Source organism: Triplophysa dalaica, chromosome 13 (assembly GCF_015846415.1).
Source record: "Triplophysa dalaica isolate WHDGS20190420 chromosome 13, ASM1584641v1, whole genome shotgun sequence".
Taxonomy (NCBI): domain Eukaryota; kingdom Metazoa; phylum Chordata; class Actinopteri; order Cypriniformes; family Nemacheilidae; genus Triplophysa; species Triplophysa dalaica.
The window spans coordinates 20,372,828-20,396,555 of record NC_079554.1 but is presented as its reverse complement, the minus strand read 5'-3'; the positions used below and the strand labels follow the sequence as shown (position 1 = coordinate 20,396,555).

The window sequence follows — 23,728 nt, the reverse complement described above, 5'->3', positions numbered from 1 at the left end:
ATCAGAACATTTAAGTATACAAGTTCAGTCATAATAAATAAAGTGAACTGACACAGGGAATAAGTATTGAACACACTTTATTTAATAGTTTGTAGAAAAGCCTTTGTTGGTGATTACAGCTTCTAGACGCCTCTTGTATGGAGAGACCAGTCGTGTGCATTGCTCAGGAGTGATTCTGGCCTATTCTTCCACACAAATGGTCTTTAAATCTTGAAGGTTCCTTGGGCCTCTTTTATGAACTTTGATCTTCAGTTCTCTCCATAGATTTTCTATGGTATTTAGGTCAGGTGATTGACTGGGCCTTTCAAGCAGCTTGATTTTTAGTACATATAAATATATAAATGTCTATATAAATTTTTGAAATGATGACCAAATGGACCAAATAATAAAGAAAACGGAGACCTGAATAGATGCAAACTTCTTCAATGATCCTTGAAAAGCTTCTTAGGGTGAGACTCAAGACGTTGTTTTTTAAAAGGAGAACTAAATTATATACAGAAATTAATTGTATTCTTTTAAAGATATGTCCTATCGAAAGTTTCTTCGGAAGTTGAAAAACACTGTACCTTTTAAATAATTAAATACTGTTTTGTCAATGTTGACAAAGTTTTTAAAACTTTTATTGGTTAGATATACAAAACCCAGTTTCAAACATAAAGGGTGACTAATAATAATAATTTATACCCAAAAAATCACGAAATAGAAAGATACCAGGTTTCAGAAGGACAGCAGCGATATAAAAAATAAACAAATAATCTAAAAAAACACAACAAAGACACCAGCACCAAACAAATACAAGCCTTCCTTTACTAACTTAACAATTCAGATTCAAGCAGCAATTTTGTTTCGTACATGTATGCATGCTTGTGAATGATCGATTCAGAGGCCAAACTTGTCGACCGACATGGCTTTCACCTCCAATCTCCACTGTAGCCCACAACACCCAATTCAGCAGCATCAGTTTCAGCGAATGACAAGGAAAGAGCGAGGAAAGAGGAACCTCGGTTGTCAGTAAACAATGGTTCACCCACGAGGTCGCTGGACGCGGCTGAAAAATGCTGAAGGAAAGCTAATTACGCGGTGCGGCCCGAGGTCAGCGCTCACGGAGGGTTAGCCATCATTAACACGGGCACGAAACATCACATGGCAGGTGAATTCTCTCTCCAACCCGCGGAGCATCCTCACCCGAATCCAACACTGAGGAAGCCGAGAACATTATCTGATGGTTTGAACACACACTGCATTAGAAAATGACAATGCGTGTTGTGCATGTAATGGGAAAATAATTAGCTGTCTCGCAAACATGGTGCAACTGTAACCTACTTACTTTGTGAGCGCAGAACTAATGATAAAATCTTTATCGGTTCAGAAAACATTTGTGTGTCTGTTCGAATATTCAAAAGCACAACATTAATTGGAGGCTGAAGATTATCTATGTAGAATGGAAAACCATCGAGAGACAGAACCGGGTTATGGTGAGACATGTGTCAACCTCAGGTCATTATCCCTTCCGGTCTCACCTTTCACCTGGTTGGACTTTCAACAGCCAATCAGTATGTTTCAGCCTATTAATATTAAATGAACAAAGAAAGTTCAATAAGACAATAGTCCATGGTGAAGAACGCAAGGGTAATTCATTCATAAGGGTTATCTACTCACAGTTTACTCAAATGAGTCAAAATCCTTCTGACACTAAGACAAAATAATAATAATATAATATAATATAATATAATTAATATAATTAATAATATAATAATATAATAATATAATATAATATAATATAATATAATATAATATAATATAATATAATATAATATAATATAATATAATATAATATAATTCATAATACAATTCAACACAACACAACATTATTATTTATTAATTATTATTATTATTATTATTATTACGTAATTATGAATTATTATTACTTTAATTATTATCATCATTATAATGGAAAATAATATAATTTTGCCCTGTATTGTAATAATATAAATATATTTATTTTAAAATAATATATATAATTAATCGGTCGGTTATTGAAGATAATAACTAAAACTATGTTCTATGCAAACTACAATTAATAAATAAATACCCTTTAAAATCTCCATTTAGTTAATCATTTAAAACCAAAAAAGAATTTGTAGCAGTTACACGTCTTCAACAACACAATACTGATAACTATATGTGTATTTAATATGGGTTGTAGTTTTTATAAACAATTGCATACATTTGTCTTCAGAAATAAATGTCTGCTAAATAAATAAAACGTTATACTGCCATCAGTGCAAACAAAATAATTCTGTTTGAGACTTTTAAGGTCACACTTATCCAGTATGACGGCTGAGAAAAAGCAACAATACAACACGTCTCCAACACAAAAAGGATACCATTGATTTTGTCTGTTCGTGGTGAATTTTTAAATGGAAAAACCACAGAATGTGACACCTTTAATATTCAAAAAAGCTGCACAAAAGACTCCTCGAAATCTATATTTTCAGGCTGAAATGGTCCAGCACGTTAGGCGCGAGATCAATTCTGTCGGGCGCTCTAATTGCTACGGCGAGCTGAAGAAAGAGCTTTTAGCAACACAAAGAGTCCTTCTCCACGGCGGCTTTTTACCGTCGCCCCTCGTGCAGCACAAACAAGGCCGGAGCTTCAATTCACTTGAACTGTGATGAACTGAAACACCTTCACAATGAACAGATGAAAGAGGTAAATAACAGAATGGGTGTTTAGGACGGCTGAACAGACGACGTGTAATAGCCTCAGACAGAACAGTCTTGTGATGAGTTTGGAGCTGTATTATTCAGCTATTTTAAGGTTCGCTGCGCAGCTCACGTTTTTCAAAATGGCATCTGCTTAGCACGTGGAGGCGGGAGGAGGAGAGATACGAAGTGCGTGCGATAGGTGAATGTTTATTATTGGAATCAACAGCGTCATGTGGTACGTCACAGTTGTTTCCTTAGCAGATACTGAGGGGGCCAATCAAAAAAGATAAAAAAAGGGTCACATCCAACCAGAAGCCGTAAATCGTGTCGCTCCTACACCGTGTCGAGTCCATTTACAACTGCATATGAGGATTTTTTTTATAAAACATTACAGAATAGCAAGACTGAGGTGAAGGTTTGAGAGAATAGACCTTATTCAAACAGACACAATAAAGCTGAGCAAAAAATATATAATAAATGAGATATAATATAGTAAATTAAAAAACAAATAAATATTTTGTATATACGGATATATATTAATATATGTATATCATTTTTGTAAAATTTATTTCACATAATAAATGTTATAACTGTACATATAAACTAATATATACAGTGCCCTCCACTAGTATTGGTAAATATGAGCAAAGAAGTTTGTAAAATAAATCTGCATTGTTTCTCGTTTTGATCTTTTATTTCTAAAATCGACAAAATTCCATCATTTCATTGAAGGAAAACAATTTTAAGTAGGAGGATTATCACATTGTAATTTTTTTTACCAAGGGTATCATTAGGGCACTGTTTTTATTGTATGAATAAATATTGCAAAAAAAAGGAGAAAAATGAACTAAATAAAATAAATATGGAAAAATATATATACAGTACAGCTATGTATAACTAAATATATTATATACTTAATAAATATATATAAATTTGTATATTATATACACAGACATTAAATACCAACCACAAACGCACTAAATTTATGCATTTTGTTTTGTTTTCTTTATTTTAGTGCCAATAGTGGCACTTCTGCATATTTACTAATCCAGCACCAAATACTGAGACAGGCATGACTCTCTGTGTGACATACTGGACAAATGAATCCTGGTCTTGTGTTATACCAGAAGGAGACGCCTGTCAGCATTCTCTGATTTCATTTCCAATAGAGTCCAAGCGTATAGTGTCACTTCATACTACACCATCACACACACACACAAACAAACACACACACACGGCCTTACAATAACAAATAACTGGCAAGCTAAAAGAACACAGGTTACAAGAGCCACCAATAAAATCCATCAAGGTTACCATGGCAGTAGCTGGTTGTCACTTGCAGGTTCAGAGATCATCAGCTGATATACTATAGTAACAGACTCACAGAGCTGTAATGAGAAATATGTTCTCTGACAGCTCACAATAATGACAAACTGCACGATAAAGTGCATGCAACACCATATACTGGAATACAAACTCTATAAAGACTGTCGCAGATGTAATATTTTAACCACACAAAACTCTGTTATAATATCTGTTTTACATTAATGTTGCAAACCACCAAAAGAATCAATTTTTAGCACAAACATATATAAATATTAAATCAAAGCTCGAGAGTTGCACAACACATGAAACAAAATATCTCACTCTCACTCCACTTGTGAGAAATATGTCTTAATGGAGCAAAATGAAGAGAATGTGACTTTAAGAAGCTTTTGAAAACATAAACGCAAGAGCCCTGGTGGGCATTATAAGTGCTTCTGCAATCTGTTTTGAAATTATCCAACTTATTTCCATCTGTCGCCGCTGATCTTGTTTCCCTGCCCGATTAAACTTCATAGATTGTGACCAAAAAAGTTAGTGATGATAACTGTTCCGCACAGGACGGCTGAAAACATCTTGGGTTGATAATTCAGCCCACCGTGCTGAGCATGTGTTGACTCACTATCGAGTTTTTATCTCAGGAGTGTATAAACACACAAACCTGAACAGATAATTCTCAGAAAATACTCGCATGCTGTCCTCATAAATGCATTCTGCCTGTAATTTCCTCATGTGTGATACCGTATTTGCTTTGAACTATTGGGTAGAAAAAAATCAATGGTTATATTTAGGAGGATATGATCACTTCGACATCATATTAAATGGAAATGTACAGTTTACCAAAATTTTGCACAGCGTGAAATAAAGCATCTTGAAGTGTGTATATTTCTTATTAGTGGCCACGCCGGTCCACTTTTACGTTAAGTACCCTGTAAATTAAAATTAAACTGGTTTACAAGGAAAAGTTATGTTCCGATACAGATTCATGTAGGTTGTGGGAGAGGGTAACCGTGACAAAACTGCATAATTGATAAGCAACGCAAGGACACGCAGACACTCACAAACGCATTTATCTGACTTAATTCAGGAATTCATTAACTGAATTAATTGCAGCAATTTGAAAGCTATTAGCTCATGGAATAGGCAATTATTTTCAATGCATAGTCACAACTTAACACAAAAACACACACGAATTCTGACTGATCTGGAAACCGTTAAACTGTTTGGGATGGGCAGGTCTTTGAAATCAAGTGTTTAAATATAATTTCTAAATTAAAAATGAACAAAACACGGAATGAGGGTTAAAAAACTTAACTCTTTCTCTCTAGTTACAAAAAGATATATAATCCAAATACACATAAACAAATTAAGTTAAATAAAGTCTGACTCAGAATAAAAAAGAATTAATTTAATTTAATTAAACGTTTCAGAAACATTCATCATTAAACATCTTTATTGACGGAGAAATCACTTTTCATTTACTTTTGAATTAGTTTAATTATTCATGTTTTGTAAATTACAGCATTGATATATATGCATCGAGTTCCTCAATTACTCGTTCTCCAGAGAAATTGCTTTGGTAAGACACACAGAGCTAAAATACAAATATAATATATTCACCTGATCATTCAATCACTTCAACGTTAAAAAACAAAAATGATATGACTGTAATGTTTACAGTAAATGTCATGACGGGGTTCATCTAGATTTCATACCAAAAATGTAATCTCTGAAATGTTTCGATTTTAACCCATTGTTGATTTAACGGTAATGTGCTTGAAAACTACAATGAGCCATTGAGTGAGGTCTGTATGAAACAAGATCTGCTTTCATTCGAACATTAATAAAAAAAACATGGTGCTTCCAAACACCTGTTAAAAGGACAAGTAATACATTTCTTTATAAAGAATTTAGATGTTACCTTGGAAAAGACATCCATATAAACGGACCTTTTCAAAACCATTTGGCTCATTGTATAACATTACACATACAGAATATATATACATTTATAATATGAATAATTATATTAGACCGTTCTGAAACTAGGGCCTGTTTGTAAGAAGAAAGGGAGTCAACATACAAAGCATAAAAGAGAGAAAGAGAGAGAGGGAGATCAAGCAGCGGAGTGGAGACACAAAACGTGTCAAATGTTTTATCAGAGAACTACAGCCATGCTATAAAAATGTCCGTCATAATAAAGCATTATATCACTCAATAGATGCTTCAATTATAAGAGCCACATTATAAAAAAGCCAAGACGAATCATTTGAGCCGTAAAACATGTTGTCGTCAAGAGAGTTCTGAGCTCTTATTCTGTTAAACCATCCCGTCCACTTACGGAATGAGTTATTTTGCTATACTGTACATCATTTGCCTTTTATTTCATATAACGTTACACATCATAAACTTCCGCAAGCCTAGTGCTGACTCCAGCTTTCATATCGTAAAATATGACAAAGCAAGCATATTTCACACCTACTGTACGCTTTACCTTATCATTACAAGAATTCAAATTGAGCAAGGCTTATAGCAGAGCAATGTTTTCTCCGCTGTGTTTTCTGAGAAACTGTGTTTTAATAGCTGAGGTCTTCAGGCACAATCTATAGCTGCTAAAACTTAATTTGAACTAAATAAAATACAATAAAAACAATAAACATATATTGACTACACTAGGGAGTGAACTCAGTAGCGGAGCCAGAGGGGTGGCACTGAACACCCCTGACACCCACTTGGCCACCCTGGGTGTCACTCCAAAAGTTGATTTGCTACTTTTGTTTGACATCAGATCTCACCTCTCTTTGAACAAAGCTTTTATTTTGACGTGTGGCGGCAGTGCTTGCACGTGACGTCACAGCAGAGCACACGAAAGTCAAACGTTTACCGCCATCTTAACTTTGTTTAGAAAGGAAAAAAGTTTTTGTGCGATGGATTGTACTGCGCAAAATCACAGATTTCATGAGTACCTCTAATCAGAAATCCTAGGATTTATTATTTATAATTCGATCCCAGGTCAGAGTTACACACATTTTGTATACAGATTTTCTGTCATTGTCTGTGGACCCCCTGAAGTAGCTTTGGGCACCCCCTGGCCACCCCATATGTAAAACTCTAGCTCCACCACTGAGTGAACTACCAGTGATGTCTTGCATGGATTACATTTACATTTAGTCATTTAGCAGGTGCTTTTGTCCAAATCAATTTACAAATGAGGTAGACAATGGAAGCAATTGGCACAACATTAGGACAATAAAAGGCATAAGCGCATTGAAACTGGTCTCATATTGCCTACCTACCACAGTAAAAAGCTACGTTTTTTTTTTAAGGATAGAAAGAGAAGAAAAGAGAACTAATCGGTCGGGTGCTTCTAAAAGATGGATTATGCACATACAGTGAATTTATTTGTATTTAAATTAATATTCCTTGATTTATTTCTACCACGCATGAACTACAGCACTAAAAGAGAAATTGTTAGAATTTTATGTGCTTTAGCAAAGATTTAAAGCAAACACCAAATAAAGAGCACAAAACTTTTTTTTATGTTTAAATAAGAAATAAGGTACAAGATGCTGTTCAATGTTGTGGATATATTCATATCTTAATTTATTTAGCTCAGCTTTCTTTGTCCAGTTAGCATCCAGAACCAAAGCAATGTAAATATTTTCTTAATATGTATACATGTGTTTGTGCTTATAAATACTAAATTAAAATATATAATAAATAAATATTTAACTAAATATATACATATAAAATATACTACATTAATATATTTATATTGTATAATATATTTGTATATCATGTTTTATTTTTAAACTTATATTTAAATACAATTTGTATTATGTATATACAGTGTATGTATGTATGAATGTTTATTATTTCTTAAAAATATACATATACATTGTGCATTTATATATACATAGAAATATACACGCCACACATCAGTAAACAAAAACGTTAATTTTCTAATCGATTAGTCGCAATTAATCGAAGAAATAAATGCTCCTAAAAAGATTTCTAGTAAATTTCACTGCTGTGGTGAAGATGAAGTTCTGCATCTTAGTAAGATCAGTAGTTAGTTCATAAACCATATGATGATAAACTCAAGTCTACAAGCACGTCTCGTGTGTGTGCGTACGTGCGTGCCAATTCTTTTGTTCATACTTTCATTATTATGTTGTTCGCTTGCCTATGTTTCTCAATCCCTAATTCCGCACGTTCTCATTAGTGGGGAAATGCACGCATCATTTGCGCGCCGCGTGCCAGCATCTGCTCGCATTACAGGCAGATTCATCGATAATGCATTGCAGTCTATTTCACTCCCCATATTCAATATAGCGCACATATGTGCCCCCTCAGCCAATTAACTCTCCTGCGTTAGGATTTCCCAGACAACGAATCGCGAAACTATTGTTTCTTGGGCAAACAGTGACAGTTTTTATAGAAATGGTTTCGTTCCAAAGAGTTATGTCGCATTCAATAACGGCTGCTTTATAATGAGCATTTAAACATCTCGCTTCATCCTTCATCTCTTTACTCTAGACTTCCACTTCCAAGACTTCCTGCTGGGAAGGGGGCGGGCTCACCCCGCCGGTTTCCGTCCGCACCCTGTTGCGAGCGTTCCTGGAGGAAACAGAGGCCTGATTTGATTGGCTACGAAAAATGTCCCTCCGGTGCGTATGCAAACTAGGTACCTCTGATTACGAGCCGTTGCTGAATGTCACTTTGGCGGATAAAAAATCCCCCCCCCCCGTCTCCGGGTGAGAATGAAAGGAACTAGTTTGGCATCAATTTTCTCTGACCTCGATTCTTACCCTTCTCATAATGAGAGCGAGAGGGCCTGACGTACGTCGGCGGTACTCACACGTGAACTTTATGAGGAAGGCATCTGATGCGGTGGAGTGGAGGGGTACATTTGGTAAAGCGGTTTTCCGGAGGCTAATCTCTGCGTTCATGACATGATTCCTAATCGCAAACGCTCCCAGCTTGAAACAGGCCAATAAACAACTGATGTGCACAACAGACCTCGAAACAGAAAACAGGAAGCAGAAATAAAAAAAATTAAATGCTGAAACTTGAATTTATAATGGGTTAGTAATGCCAAATTTTATAATACGCAAACGTAATACATTATGAACTGTATTTTCACAATCGTAACCACAGTATTTATTTTTAAGGGTCATATATTATTTGAAGTGTATACTGTTTTAATATACAAATGAAAAATAGCAAATCAAGAGTTTATTTGCAGAACCAGATAACTCAGTTTTTACAACTGCTCTTATTATGTTATCATGTTTTCATTTTAGTTCTATTGTGTTAGATAGCTGTATTTTTAAGTTATTATTACTTAATCACAACAACCCAACTGCAGTTTGATTGATATTACTTGAAATGCAAAAAGAAATGTATAAATCAAGTTTTGCAAATAATCTCTGCAAAGTATGACTACAAATAAAATGATGTGTTATATAAAAATCTTTAAAGTAGCCACTATTAGCCAATTTCAAATATTTGACCAGAAGCCTTCAAAACAAAAAGTAGAGATCATAAAACGTCATGTGACCCAAGCTTCTGAAAAAATGTGGGTGGTCTTTGCCCAAGTAAACCCCCCTTACCCACCCTTTCAGGTTGCTGTGATGTCACTATCCAGTTGCCAATAGCAACACTTCATATTGTATATAATAAATATTTTCAACTTCATTTGAATGATTTTTAGTGTATTAAATTAACGCTTTATTGAATCTTGTCGTATTTTAAAGTCGAACTTACACAGAATGGATAATATCGTTGCTGTCTTTCCAAAACCTTCCAAATTCACTGTTTTTCAGGAAATGGAAAAATAAAACACAATTGAAATGATTTCGTAATGTGTTGTCAAAGTTTACAGGCACTCTGTTATACTTTGTATTAGTTAGATTTTTGCACAACCCAGTTGGGTGAGTATGATGACATAAGGCAACAACTCTAAATCACAAAAACGGAGATTCAACATTACAGAAGGACAACAGCGATATATAAAATTATAATGATTGATGATTTTGTAATGTCAGGAGAAACCAACAAAGGTATGAAAAAATACAGATGCGAGTGAGAGAGAGAGTTTGTAAGTTGGTGACAGTTTGTGGACATGCCAAGAGCTCATAGGAACCAGGGGAGTTCTGCAGCATTGTCTGTCGTGGTTGGACGTCTTGCAGGGAGCCTGTCAGGCGACACTGTGCGTTATCTTGAAAGACGAGTGATTAATGAAGGCAGAGCCGAGTTTGGGGTACGGAGGAGGTGGCCGGCGAATGATCAATCTTAATGAGCTCTCCTGCCGACTGCATATTAACTGCAGGGGATGTAACGTATGGCTCACGGAGGCTTTCTCGTCTTCAAGAGCGGTAACGAGAACCGACTTCATCTCGCACATGCACTTCCACTCAGGCTCCAAATTCGTCTCAGCGGATGACGCCGAAATAATAATCTGAAGTCGACTCCTGGTGTGTGAAGATGTGCTCGCTTTTAGAATGTTTTTAGATGTTAACAGGCAGCAGGGTAACAGAAGGGGTTTGGGACGGCTTGTCTTGTTTAGATACGTTGTAGTTTGTGTCCTTTTCAATGAGGCAGCAACAGAAAACAATTCAATCTGAATCTGTTTGCGAACTTTGCACGCAATCTGACAGAGATATAGGCTACCAACACACACACACACACACACAACCTTAAAGGAATTCTCACCATAAAATCAGAGTCAGGTTAGTTTGGCTGGTTTGAAATGAAAAAACAAATGTGTCAAGTTGTTTGATGCTTTGACGTCATTTCCAATGAAACAGGAAGTTAGGGCGGGACATTCCTTCCCTTTTAAAAATAGCAAATCGTTACCCTAAACTGAAGTTTTGAATGCTTCCATCTTCCAAATGTAAATTTTGAAACGTGAATGTCCAAGAACTCACTCGTTTAAAGATACCCTTAAAGCTAACATACTCATACCAAAACTTTCATTTTGATTTCATGTGTACTTTAAAAGTGCTGGATCCTGGAGGCTAAGATAACAGTACATGTCTGATCTGTTACCGCTGCTCATCTCAGTGTTTGCCTTCAGCGAGCATTCCTCGCGTCTCCTGCATTGATTCTGTTGTTCTGCTAGAAGAAGCCAAAGCACAAATACAACGCTTTTCATTTTTTGCAATGCTGAAGTGCGGCAGCGTGTGCTTATGCAGAAACAAATCATTCAAATCGATAAAATGGGATCATGAAACCGGTTAACAATGCATTTCTGTATTGATTAACTCTTCAGTGTAAAAAGTCTACAAAGAAAACCAGAAATCATTCGAACGTTAAATTAACGTGGCCGATTTCACTAGGACACAACTTACATGAGGGAGTTCACGTCAAGTACAGAACAAGCAATCGGAAACAAAACGTAATGTTGATGATGATTAATACTGTTTTAATCCAGTGATATCTTAAGAAAGCTGTCCAGCTAAATTACTATTAGCTTTGTGCATTAATTTAAACTCAATATAGTGTGACGCTGATGAATTTAGAAGGTTAACATTTCTTTAAATCACACTGAAAACACTTGCCGCTAAACTTTATCCAAGTTTTATTCAATAATATAAATGTAATACTCCTGCACTTCAATCTTGACACACATTCTTGTCATCCTTTATCTACAGATGTGATCATGGAAAATAGTAAACAGCGTCCTTTCTTTTTGAAAAAAACAAACATTTCTCCTCCTCCAAAAATATGTAATTTTCAAACGAAGATATAGTAATGTTTTTTATTATAAGGCATCTGACATCTTTGCTGACTTCTGTTTTTCCTCGCTCACTGCAAACACACATATTTCTAACACCACACCAATGCGGTAAAACCACTGCTACATAGATAACAATCAACCTGATTTCACTTCTATCGCTAGACTGCATGAGCCCAAAATTGCTTTCTGTACCTTTAACAGTCAGGCAAGCCGTCGCAAACATCTTGCTTATCACAAATAAGTGCACAACGGACAAACATTTGATATACAAAACATACGTAAATTTCAAAGCGATAAATATGATTCCATCATGGCACACCCAGTCAAGACCGACTGGCAATGAAAGGTGTAACACATTCAAGGTTTGTGAATAAGGATGTTGCCGCACCGGTCGGTCTGAGCTTCCCTGACGGATGTTGGAAAAAGCCTTTAAATCTTATGGAAAGCAATAATCGTTGTTCAGGCTTGATGCAGTACTGCAGTAACAGTGTTGTGTCACATAGAGTTACTATAGTCATCAAGCATGATACCCCAGGGGTGTCACCAGTCAAATACAGCCGGCGGTGGACTCCAATCCAGCCTGGATTATATACAGTATTACAAATATGATATAGAAAAATCACAACTAAAGCAGGACAAATAAGATCTTTAGTTTAGTGTGTTGGGAACTAAAACATGCACACACATCTGAGTTTCTGAGTCAAAGAGCAAATAAGAAAGAGGTTTCACAATATATTGTAAATAACCGTGATTTTACTAACCGTGATAATTGATATTTGTTAAGGGAAAGGTCAGCCAAAGATTCTTTGGTCAACAAGATGTTTTGAATAATGTGGGAAAACATTTTTGGGGCACCATTGACCACCATAGTAGTTTTGTTACCTACTATAGTGCCACAGAACTGTTTGGTGTCTTCCAAGGTTTGGAACGACTTGATGTCCCAACGTAAATGATGACAGGATTTCTATTTCACATAAATATCCCTTTAATATAAGACGTATGATAATATCATCTCAATAATAAATATCAGAGTTTATCACAATTATGGTTCTGACCATGATAATGGTGTATTGAAAATCAGAAATTGAACCCATGACCCCCACATAATGGATTAGGGACCCCAAAAGAGGGTCCTTCAGATTTTTGTTTTAATAATTATAAAAATAATTACAAATCTAAAATTTGCTAATATTGTGAATTCATTAATAACAATAATTAAGTATATTACGTCTTTTTTTAGGGGACTTTCATGTCTCTTTAAAAATGTAAGTGCTTGATATCTCTAAAGGTAACATGCTAAGAAATCCCCATGCGGCCTCATTTTTTCTATTTCTTTGTACTATATTTATTCAATACTATAGTGTGACAAACGCAGAACACATATTTAATAGGTTCGTTTTTTCATCAGATACTGGTGGGTGGAGCTTGTGTAAATAGCCTCTGCCTTTAAAGTGTAAATAGACATTCCGATAATATGTTTAGTATTGGTTTACATAAATAAGTATAAAGATTTTTCCCACCAAAAAAACACATAAGACATTCCATTCAAGCACTACCTTGAACATCAAGGGTTAACAAATATACAAATCTTTATCTAAACTAGTTTTAAATCCAACATAAACTAACACTCATTATGAGACAAAACATGAAAATGTAAATATATTCACAAAAATACATTGAATTCTACCGTGCCTCAATTAAAATAAAATGTGCATTGCAAGCACAGATTTGCTCCAACAAAGCCTAAATCTTCGACCAACCTTGTTATTTGAGATTAGCTCTTAAGACCATACAGAAAAAAAGCAGAATCTCATTACATTGTCTGAAACTTATGGCGGGCCTTCCAGATAAGCTCGCAATTAGAAGACACAATGACAGCAATGTTTTAATAGATGCACACAATTGCACAACTGTATATGCAAAACGGTAGCGCAGCCCCACGTGGAAGTGGGCCGCTCTGAGGGTGGCCGGGGCATCGGCGTGTTAATCATCAGTCTAAACTGATTAGTTTCCTAATTGAACCGCCGACAACACGCCTGCCATTACAGGTCATTTGTCTGGAATGGCTGGGGAATGGTGCTCGAACACACGCAAGCTGTTTCGAAAACAATCCCGACCCTTATGAGCAATGCTTCTGCCGCTTCGCTTTAAAACAGAGGCCGTTTTATTTACAATAATGCATCCGGGGATTTGGTGTTCTGCGGAAAACCAAACAATCCTGGAGGAGCTTATGTGCAGACCGAGACTCATTTTCTGTATCTATACTTTCATCTCGACACCTTGAAAAACAATATCAGAGACGGAAGATCGCGCTAGCCGACAGTGGAGCTTTTCCTGGGTTTTTGAAAACAGTGTATTTGGTAAACAGAAGAAAGAGAACGTTATGCTTCTCACGATCGATGGTTTCCCATGGCGGGAACGCTGGCGTTTCGATTCGGGTGTATAAGGCGTCCGTCACGAGTGTATCCCTGTAGAGCTACAGAGCGCCGTCATTTCTCAAGTCTCATCATTAACATGCACACGAGCGTATCGCAAACAGTCCTTGAGCCGAAACTTTGGTTTCGCCACGTGTGGCGGGAACGTCGGGGCCCCGCCGGAATGGCCCGGGGCCGATCTGTCCTAATGAGACAAGGAATACTGCGCTTGCCTCCGTGCCGACGGCCCAGAAGCTTGTCTCGATTTATTCACCAAGATGGAACTCGCAGGGAGTCGGAACAACTCTGGATAACGTGACTGTCATTTCCAACCAGACGGATCAAAGTCGGAAGTTCTAGTGTCACTTGGATGTGGAAAACGGCACGGTGGGGAGCGCTGGATGTGGTTTGTGACTGCGCCTGTAAATTCGAGTGACACACACGGAATAAATTCATTTTCAAATTGCACTTGTTGATTCGGCGATGCTTGCTGATGATAAATTGCCATTTCATAAGCGGCGAGCGATTCAAATCTATTTGCAGTTGTGCGTGTTTTTAAATGCGCCTTCCATACGTCATGACGCAACATAAACCTTTAACTTCAGAACGCCGTCGACAGCAGAGGCACAAAACCATATCTGCAAAACTTTTACAGAGAGGATGCGAAAACCGCAGCCAAAACTCGAAGAACCAAGGAGCCAACATTGTGCTGATGAGACGAGATATTCAGAGCTTTGGTGCCAATTGAAAGCAACGTCTCGAAAGACTAAAAATGCATGCTCAGGCTTCAAATCATCGCTGTTTTGTTGAGAAATAGTGTGCTTTTAGGCAGCTGTTCATTGAGAAACAACATATTTTGAAACGTTTCTTCCCTCTGGAGCGTGTCAGAGCACTGCCAAAGGGCTTTTCTCAAAAACAACTGTCTGCCTAAAACACATGTCAGCTACAAAGACTATATTTCCCAACTTTTCAATCTTAAAGACATATTTTTATGCTGATAAGCCCCCTCAAACAAATATAATTCATCTCGACTGCTCTGAAACAACTCGTGGGCCTTAAATCTTCAGCCCGTAACTTCAAAAGCCTGACCGTTTATTGTACCCAGAACCACCTTTGGCCTGTCAATCATTTTGGGAGTCCAGATTTGCTGATGTCGGATTGGCTCAAATGTTTCTTAACAAACGTGTTACCTGCAAATTAAAATCTTAATCTTGCTAATGCGTTCGTCGTGTTTGAACTAATATCATCACATGGAGTACTTGAGGAGATACTGTATTTTCCATAAATCAAGACCACAAAACAGACAACAAAAAACTTATTTTCCATCCAAAGCAGCACATTAGAAACAGATGTTGAAACAAATGCATGACAATTTCCGACATCATTTTGCAGCAGATTACTGCTTACTGTACTGTAAACACTTTCGCTGTAGTTATGCAGCTAGTTGCCAGTAACTTATTGTAGATTTATATTTACCCAATTTATTGGCAACCGTTTGTTAAAAGATAAATTAATATTAAACAAAGCTTTATCTTAAAAGAAAAAAATGTAAAAGCCTCATGCAAAGCATTCTGGGAACCAGAAATCGACATTTACATTTTTACATTTAGCAGAAGTCTTATTCTGGGAACTGGAAATCCACATTAAATGTTTACATTTAGCCATTACGCATACGCTTAAATTACTAAATTTAAAAACAGATTGTTGGTTCCCAAAATGCTTTGCATGAGGCTGTTATTTTACAGTTTAATTCTAAAAGGATAAAGACTTGTTGATGTTTAATGATTATTTATCTTTGAACAAACTCCTGCCAATAAAATGTAATTTCTACAGACATTTTTTACAGTGCTGCTTTGCCTTTAAAACCACTGAGCGCTTGCTTTTTATGTATTAGCCTTTAGAAAATAAACAGAGTTCAAACAAAGGTATAAGATAAAGATACAGAAGTCAGTTTTTGTTTTATCTAAACTCTGACTTCTGACTATCGGTATAAAATCAGAGTTTGCATATAGGCTTTTTCACACCAAGAATGATAACTACAGTAGAGATGATAATAATAACTATCATAGCAATATAATGTAAATTTGTAAATTTTTAAGCTCTAATGCTGCAGATTCTCATTTTAAATGCCTTAGCCCTTTAATTTTGAATGGTTGTCAATGTTTTATCATTCATGAGCTGGAAAAAGCTGCTCTAAAAGTGACCCCTAGGATCTCTTTATCTTTATTGTTATGATGTGGTGCGGATGTTTAAAATGATTTTCCTTGGTGTGAACAGGTTTTTAGAAAAAACGTGACCAAGTTACCACAATAACAGTGCAGCGTGTAAAAATAATCTAGTTTCATATCCACAAAGAACCTCAAACTAACTTCTGAGGAGCTTCTGTGTACACTCCCGGTTTGAGGGTATCAGCATTAGAGGGTATGATCTGAATAATCTGAGGGTGGTCCGGTTTTAATCTACAACTGAACAAAGACACAGTAAAAGCGCACCAAATGAAATCAGATGGAACACCCTGTCCAATAAGTTTTCTTATAAAAAACGTTACAAAAGTTGAACACAGCATTTTTTGGTGGGAACATGATCCATCTACGTGGCCTGGGGCGCAAATAACTGCCCTTAAAATCCTACAGCAGAGCAGACAGACCGCACTCCGTCCTCACCTTAAGATGGTGGTTTTAGTGCTACAGTAACCTTGCCAACTGCACTTAAGCACAATGCATTTGTAATAAAAGAAAAAACTTCACACTTTGCACATCGCTTCAGCTGTGTGCTGACCCGTGAAGAATCCTGGCGTCTTTAAGGGGTTCTATCAGCGGGAAACGCAGCCAAAAAACACCAGGGAACCCGAAGTTTCTGTCAAACTGAGTTTAGAGGTGAAGTGCTCTTACAAGCTAATGCGGTCAACAAGGTGAAATGTACGACACGGGTTTCAGAATAAATCAGTCAACGGATCAAAGTGCATCAGTTGTGATGATGAATCCTGCAATTTTTGTAGAATCATGAATTAAACAGCAAAAATATTTTTTATCAGGTTTCTTAAAAAAGTTATTCTTTTGGTTTAAGAATAAGATAGCCCCGCCTTTAACTCATGCCATTGGCCGAGCTAAACAAACAGCAACAGCAACAAAGCAAACAAACAGAGCAATGTTTTAAAAGCACAAAAAAATCATAGTGTTTATATTTAAAGGACAGTTCACCCAAAAATATAAATTCTGCCATCATTAATTCACCCTAGAGTTGTTTCAAATTTGTGTAAATATCTTTGTTCCGATTAACAAAGAGAAAAATATTTGTAACCAAAAAGTTCTTGGCCACCAAAAATGACAATGGTAGTCAAAAGTGCCCCAGAATTGTTTGCTACATTCTTCAAAATATCTTCTTTTTATTCAACAGAACAAAGAAATATAAAGTAAGTATTCCTACTATAGTAGTCAATGGTGCCCAAGAACTTTTTGGTTACAAGCATTCTTCCTAAAATCTTTCTCTGTGTTCATCAGAAATGAGAAATTTATACAGATTTGAAACAACTTTAGGTAGGGATCATGACAGAATTTCCATTTTTGAGTGAACTGTTCCTTTAAAGCTGCAATTTGTAACTTTTTTCGTAAAAATAAACAAAATTAAATTGTTGTGCAAGCAAAAAATATGTGTTTTTAAGGAAAAAAACTGGGCTCCTTATCTTATCTCAATTCACATCATTAAGCTAATAGACTGATCATTTATCAGTTCAGCTGTCAGGAACGATTTCGTGAAGAATGACGTCAAGCACCGTACAGAAATCTGCAATTTTATGTTTAAAACAGAGATGATGACAAAGGCAACGGTAACGGATTGCAACTTTAACCTACAATTTATATTTTTAAAGATGGCCTTGAATACTAAGCCACATCTTAACACAGTAAATGGCATGAAATTAGCTTTGCTGACAAGGGATGCACCAAATCACCAAAGTCATACCAAACACTACAGAAAAATGAATGTTACAGAAATACAGCTCCCTCGATACAAAATTTAACAGGTTGGAAAAATCGAGGAAAACAACAAAAAAGTCAAACTATATTATAAACCTCCTGCAGAAAAAACTCAAATCAGGTGGTTTATTGGTGGGTTATCTGGTCACCATGTCTTAGAAGCAGGTATAACATATTTTTAAGGGTTCTGTCATCTAATTTCTAGCAAAACCAGGAAAAAATATATAAAACAATCAAATATTTTTAGTAGGGAAGTAAAGGGAGGTCTACAGAGAAATAACTGATTTCATTCACTTCACTCATGCATTTAATCGTAATAAAATAAAAAAGTGCTCTAAACTAATATTAATGTTAAACTTCCATTTAAAACAATCTAAACCAATTGAAATCTGCTATTATGTTGCAAACATGGCAAATTAAACTGCTATAGTTCTCATGACAAGAGCTGCTTCAATGCCACCGCTCCAACTGCGTTTTGAGCATTTCAATAGCAAAAAATGTACAAAAAGTCCAATCTAATTGGCTATTTTTGAATCTTAAGGGACAATTGGAAGTCGCATCGATGTGGAAAGCAAATTGCGCTCATTTTATAGAGCTCGTAAAAAAAATCAAATGAGCTTACAAAGCCAATCTAAACCTAGATTAAAAGCGTCATTAAATGTGGAAATTGCTCAGGGAATACGCAACATCTGTTTCTGGACTGACACAGTCTTGTCCAAGGTTATCTTGTACAAACAACAATTTACAGCCTCGAAAACAGTCAAGATTTCACAGCGGGAGACTCTCCGTCAAGTTTTCAGGGAAGGAAGCCTGCTTATGTTGTTTTAAGATCGGAACCGTCGACCTTGGAGATGCTTTAATACATCAGCCTGTTACTCGCGAGGTATATTTCGACAACAACTTGTCATGTTCGCGGTCAAGCCACATCAAACGTAACACCGGGCGAAAGATATTTCACAAAATTCTGCAATAGTTTTAAAGCATGAGGTCCACCCGATCTTGCTTACCTTTCGGATGACTCGGGTCCGTGAACTCGTACTTCCCCATTCCTACTGTACGGAGCATCTGGAGGCCGTTCAGACCTTCCTGGTTTGGCGAGGCCGGCGTGGGCTGAACCGTCGCCTGCCCGTTGGTCAACGGCAGGGCGGCGGAAGGCAGAGTGGGCGGGTGCAACATGGGGTGGGTCATGTGACCGTTTCCCATCACGCTCTGAGGGGCGGGGTGGACTACCTGACCTGCCGTCGTTAGGGGCGACGGGGTCATTGGCGGCTGGCTGGTGGCGTAGTGCGAATGGTTCTGTAGGCTCAGGACCAGGCTTCCTGCTGTCTGGGAAGAGACGGGAGGAAGCTGAAAGTGGGCGGTCATGAGCGGATGGTGTGGGGCGATGGGGGTCTGGATGGCGGGGGTCACGCCGACGAGCGGCGACTGGACGGACCCTCCTTGGCTGTAGATGGCAGGTTGATGCATCCCGTATGAATGAGCCAAAAGACCGGGCTGACTAGCTGCCACCACCGGAGGAACCCAAGCAGGCGCTGTGGAGCAAAAACAAACAATCATGATTTATTTACCTGTTTGTTGTATAAACCCGTTTGACTTTCTTTCCTTTGAGGAACACAAAATGAGGTATATTTGAGTGGTTTTTTGTCAATACAATGGAAGTCAATGGGGGCCAGTGTTGTTTGGTTACCAACGTTCTTCAAAAATCGTTTTTTCTGTTCAGCAGAAGAAAGTATGTCATACAGGTTTGGAATGACATGAAGTTAAGTAAATGATGAAAGAATTATTCAAATATTTGGTCTATTTTATAAAAGAAATAGAAATCATTTATAAATATGGGAATGCCAGACGGCCTCAAAACTACCACACACCGTAACAACATTTTTACTTCACAGGGTCTTTAAAAGAACAAGAGCACAACATGATGGAAATATTTTAGCACATGTCGGTCCGCTCAGATTACATCTAGTTTTCCATCAGTGGTGTGGAGGTTTCAGAGCTGAATTTGGGTTTGTTTCTGGGTGTGGGATTTACTCATAGCTATTTTCCAAAGTCACCCGGGCATCCACAGGAAAATATCCATTTCTTCATTCATTCTTTTTTCATGTGGGTCAAATGGGAGTCAATTACTAGTGCAGCGATGCAGAACGGTTATAACAGACCCGACGTATGTGACACAAAAACACCTGAAAAGAGCACGCTTTAAAGAGAACACCTCTTTATTATTACTGTATCACTTCAATTTCAGAGACAGACACGTTAGCAAAAATGATGAGTGCTTCACATTAAAGAAAGGTCTGATGGAGCATGTGATGGACAACACAAAGTTCAGGTTATATTAAGGTAAAAAGCAAATGTTTCTTTTGGTGGATCTGGGTCTCCCTTCTTATTTCGCCAAATCTCAAATTCCGCCTCCTGACTCACTCGTTTTAAACACAACAAATGACATTCAAAGTTTCTCGCTGAGAATATGATTCATTCGGAGCACCTGATGTCATCTCATGCTGCACACAGATGTAGACCAGGCTGAGAGAATATGAGCAATATCCCCCCTGACTGTGAACAGAGATCAGATCAAACATCATATGCTTGATCTTGGGCAGCGCTAAGGCTTGGTGTCTTTCGTGAGGGAAATAGATCATAGCATCGAAACTGGATTGATGCTGTTTATGGGAATTACCCACAATGCAACAGAAGAGATTAATCTCATAAATAAGCACTTGTTTGGGATGCACGCCCTTCCGTCTCTGGAAAGACAGCACATGAACAAAACAAAACAGATTCAAACATTCATCGTGATTATGGCCTTTACCAAAGTATGGTCTGAAGAGACCCTGATATACAAGAAAGAGTTAGTAATTTTTTCTTCAATTTTTTTGAAGGAGGTCAATTATTCAGAAGGAACCCAAAGAAAATTTTTCAATTTTTAACCAACGCAGAAATAGTAATGCAAGATTGTCCAATATCTGTATTATATTAAAAGAGAGCTCTCGACTCACAGGGACTTGAGTCTAGTCATGATCTCCCGTCTTCACTTCAGTTTCTTATTATAAAATGAATATTCTAATAAAACTAAACAATAATTAAACAAGAAATAAACAATAATATAAAGACAATAAAATAAACAATACATCTTTTTTAAAAGAACAATAAATAAATAAACAATTAACTGAAATAACTTATTAAATTGAATTGATAAAAAAGTGCTATTAGTCAAGTCTAGACCACAAACATATCATTAGGTTATAAAAATATAAAGGAAAAAAGTGATGGTTGCTTTGTGAAAGTGCTTTCCTAAAAATAATTCAAATAAAGGCAATAAAATAAATAGAAATTGCATCACCATCAAATTTTTCCTTTAAAACTGTAACTACTTCACACATTTATGATTCTTTATGTTCATTCTGTAAAATAAAAAAACATTACGGTTTGCTGCTTTAAAACAGTCATTAACTGTACATGAGGGTTTCCTTTTAGCCAAATTCAAACAAGGCAAATAAATTAAATCAATGTCACAAATAAGCCAAGTTTTCGTAAACTTCCAAAACCTCCCCAAATTTTCCAAAAAAACAAAAGCTAAAAAGCGCACAACGCTGCAATGATTAATGAATGCCCGCAGAGATGTTATGAGAATCATGTTGCTTTTTGTCTGTTGAGCGTGTTGAGCTGGTCTCAGGGCTAATGTGAGACGCATCTCTCCGTATGTCACATTATGCTCAGTGCTGTCGAATGAGGAGAGCTTGAGTGACATCTCTTTTTGTGTTTTGAGGAAGGTGCCGGAAGCGGGGCCCCGTCGAGCGCAGCACAATGTTAATGCTCCCTCCTTCTGCAAGCTGTTCGGCTCCTACTAAAACGGCACAGCAGGGGACCCCTGTGGAGGCCCCGGGGGGCTCTGGACCGACCTCTTGAGCATTACTGTCCCATTCCCCATGTATAATCGATCAGAAAAGGCTAGACAGGTCAACAACCTATCTTTATTAATGTGAGGCAACTTGAGACGAGAGAAAACATCAGTGTAGCGTGATACACTTTGGCTGACCTCTTATTGTTGGCTTGTTTGATGTTATTGAGGGTTTTCCATGCCAAGGTTCAAAAGCAAAGTTTGAAAAATCACATCAGGAGACCTGAGCAAGTACAAACCGGGACTCATTCGTATAAGGAAACATCATTATCTGCAAATTCATGTTCACATCCAGTTGTACAGACACAGATCTCTATCCTAATAAAAATAATTTCGAAATATCTGTATAAACACACAATTTACTGAATAATCTTAGCGTTGTCTCTCAAAGCTCAGTCTGCCATCACTTGACAAGAATTCAACTCAACAATTGTTCTCACGACCTTGAGACGGAGACAGACGGTTATCTCAGGTCTGTTAAGACAATGCAGAACTCAACGAAACAAGAACAATAAACAGCAAACAACAAAACAAACAAAAACAATATAAATGAAGACCACAGATGCTTGTCTGCTCTTAGGAAACCCCACATGCCTTTATCTAGATTTACAAAAGTGGGACAAGTGACTTTTGTTATAGAAATACAATATATTTTATATAACAATATAAACTCTTCATCTTAATAAGACCTGTTGCACACATCTATAGATCAAATGGAGACACGAGGACATACCTGTGGTGTCATTCTCTCTGTGCTGTTTGGTGGGCGGCTCATCTGTGTCCCACGGTGTGGTCTGGTTGATGGGGGTCTGACCCCATCTCACTCCAGGGGCCAACAGGAGACTCTGCGTCTGGGTCTCACCGGGAGAAAGGCCTGATGCCTGTGGAGAGAAATTATATATATATATTGATCACAAATTATACCTGAATCGCGTTTATCAGCAAAACATGACATTAGATGGGTTTTCACGGCAGGGTCAAATTTTTGATGCAGCTTGTGATGTCCCACAATAAATAATTATTGGCTGACATACTGCGCAAAATGAAACTACAGTAAAATGCAATATTTACATTTACATTTAGCAGATGCTTTTATCCAAAGCGACTTACAGCGAGTTCAGGGAGCAATAAGCGATATGTCATACAGGAGCAATAATACAATAGGTGCTAATACAAAGTTACATGTTTAAAAAAAGCTAGACTAATACCTGTTGAGAGAAAGAGAGAGGGATATACAATACACTATGAGATAACTTTTATGAATATAATTAGTGATAAAATGTACATCTACTGTAGGCTCCAACAACTTTACATACAGTGTGACTTATGTTACTTGTGTGTGTCTGTTGTGGATGTATTGCAAAAACTTAAGAAAAGTAAAATTATGATAAAAAAGCAGCAATCCCTTATAAAAATAACCATGGTTTTACTGCAAATAAATAAAAAAACACGATAACTACAAATTAAACATGCACTGAAAAAAATTATGTTGTTGTTTTTTTAACAGATTTTCCAAATTAAATTAAAAAAAAACATATTTTACATACCTTTTGTATTTATGAAATGAGGTCAAAAACAGCAAAATTAGAGAAAAATATTGCACATTTACAAGAAAAACAGGGGATGTAATTTTACAGAGAAAATCTGGTATTTTACTGTTTATTTCTGGC

General features: G+C 36.9%; 1 protein-coding gene across 1 annotated transcript in view; it reads right to left on the bottom strand.

Moving 5' to 3' along the window:
- The window catches only part of LOC130433925 (kelch-like protein 29), a 184,974-nt gene that overhangs the window by 61,839 nt on the left and 99,407 nt on the right, over nt 1–23,728 (bottom strand). Inside the window, exons 4-5 of the mRNA XM_056763732.1 lie at nt 22,792–22,939; nt 19,168–19,692 (exon numbers count right to left, since the gene is read on the bottom strand). Of these exons, the coding sequence (XP_056619710.1) occupies nt 19,168–19,692; nt 22,792–22,939 (673 nt within the window). The remainder of the gene's footprint in view (nt 1–19,167; nt 19,693–22,791; nt 22,940–23,728) is intronic.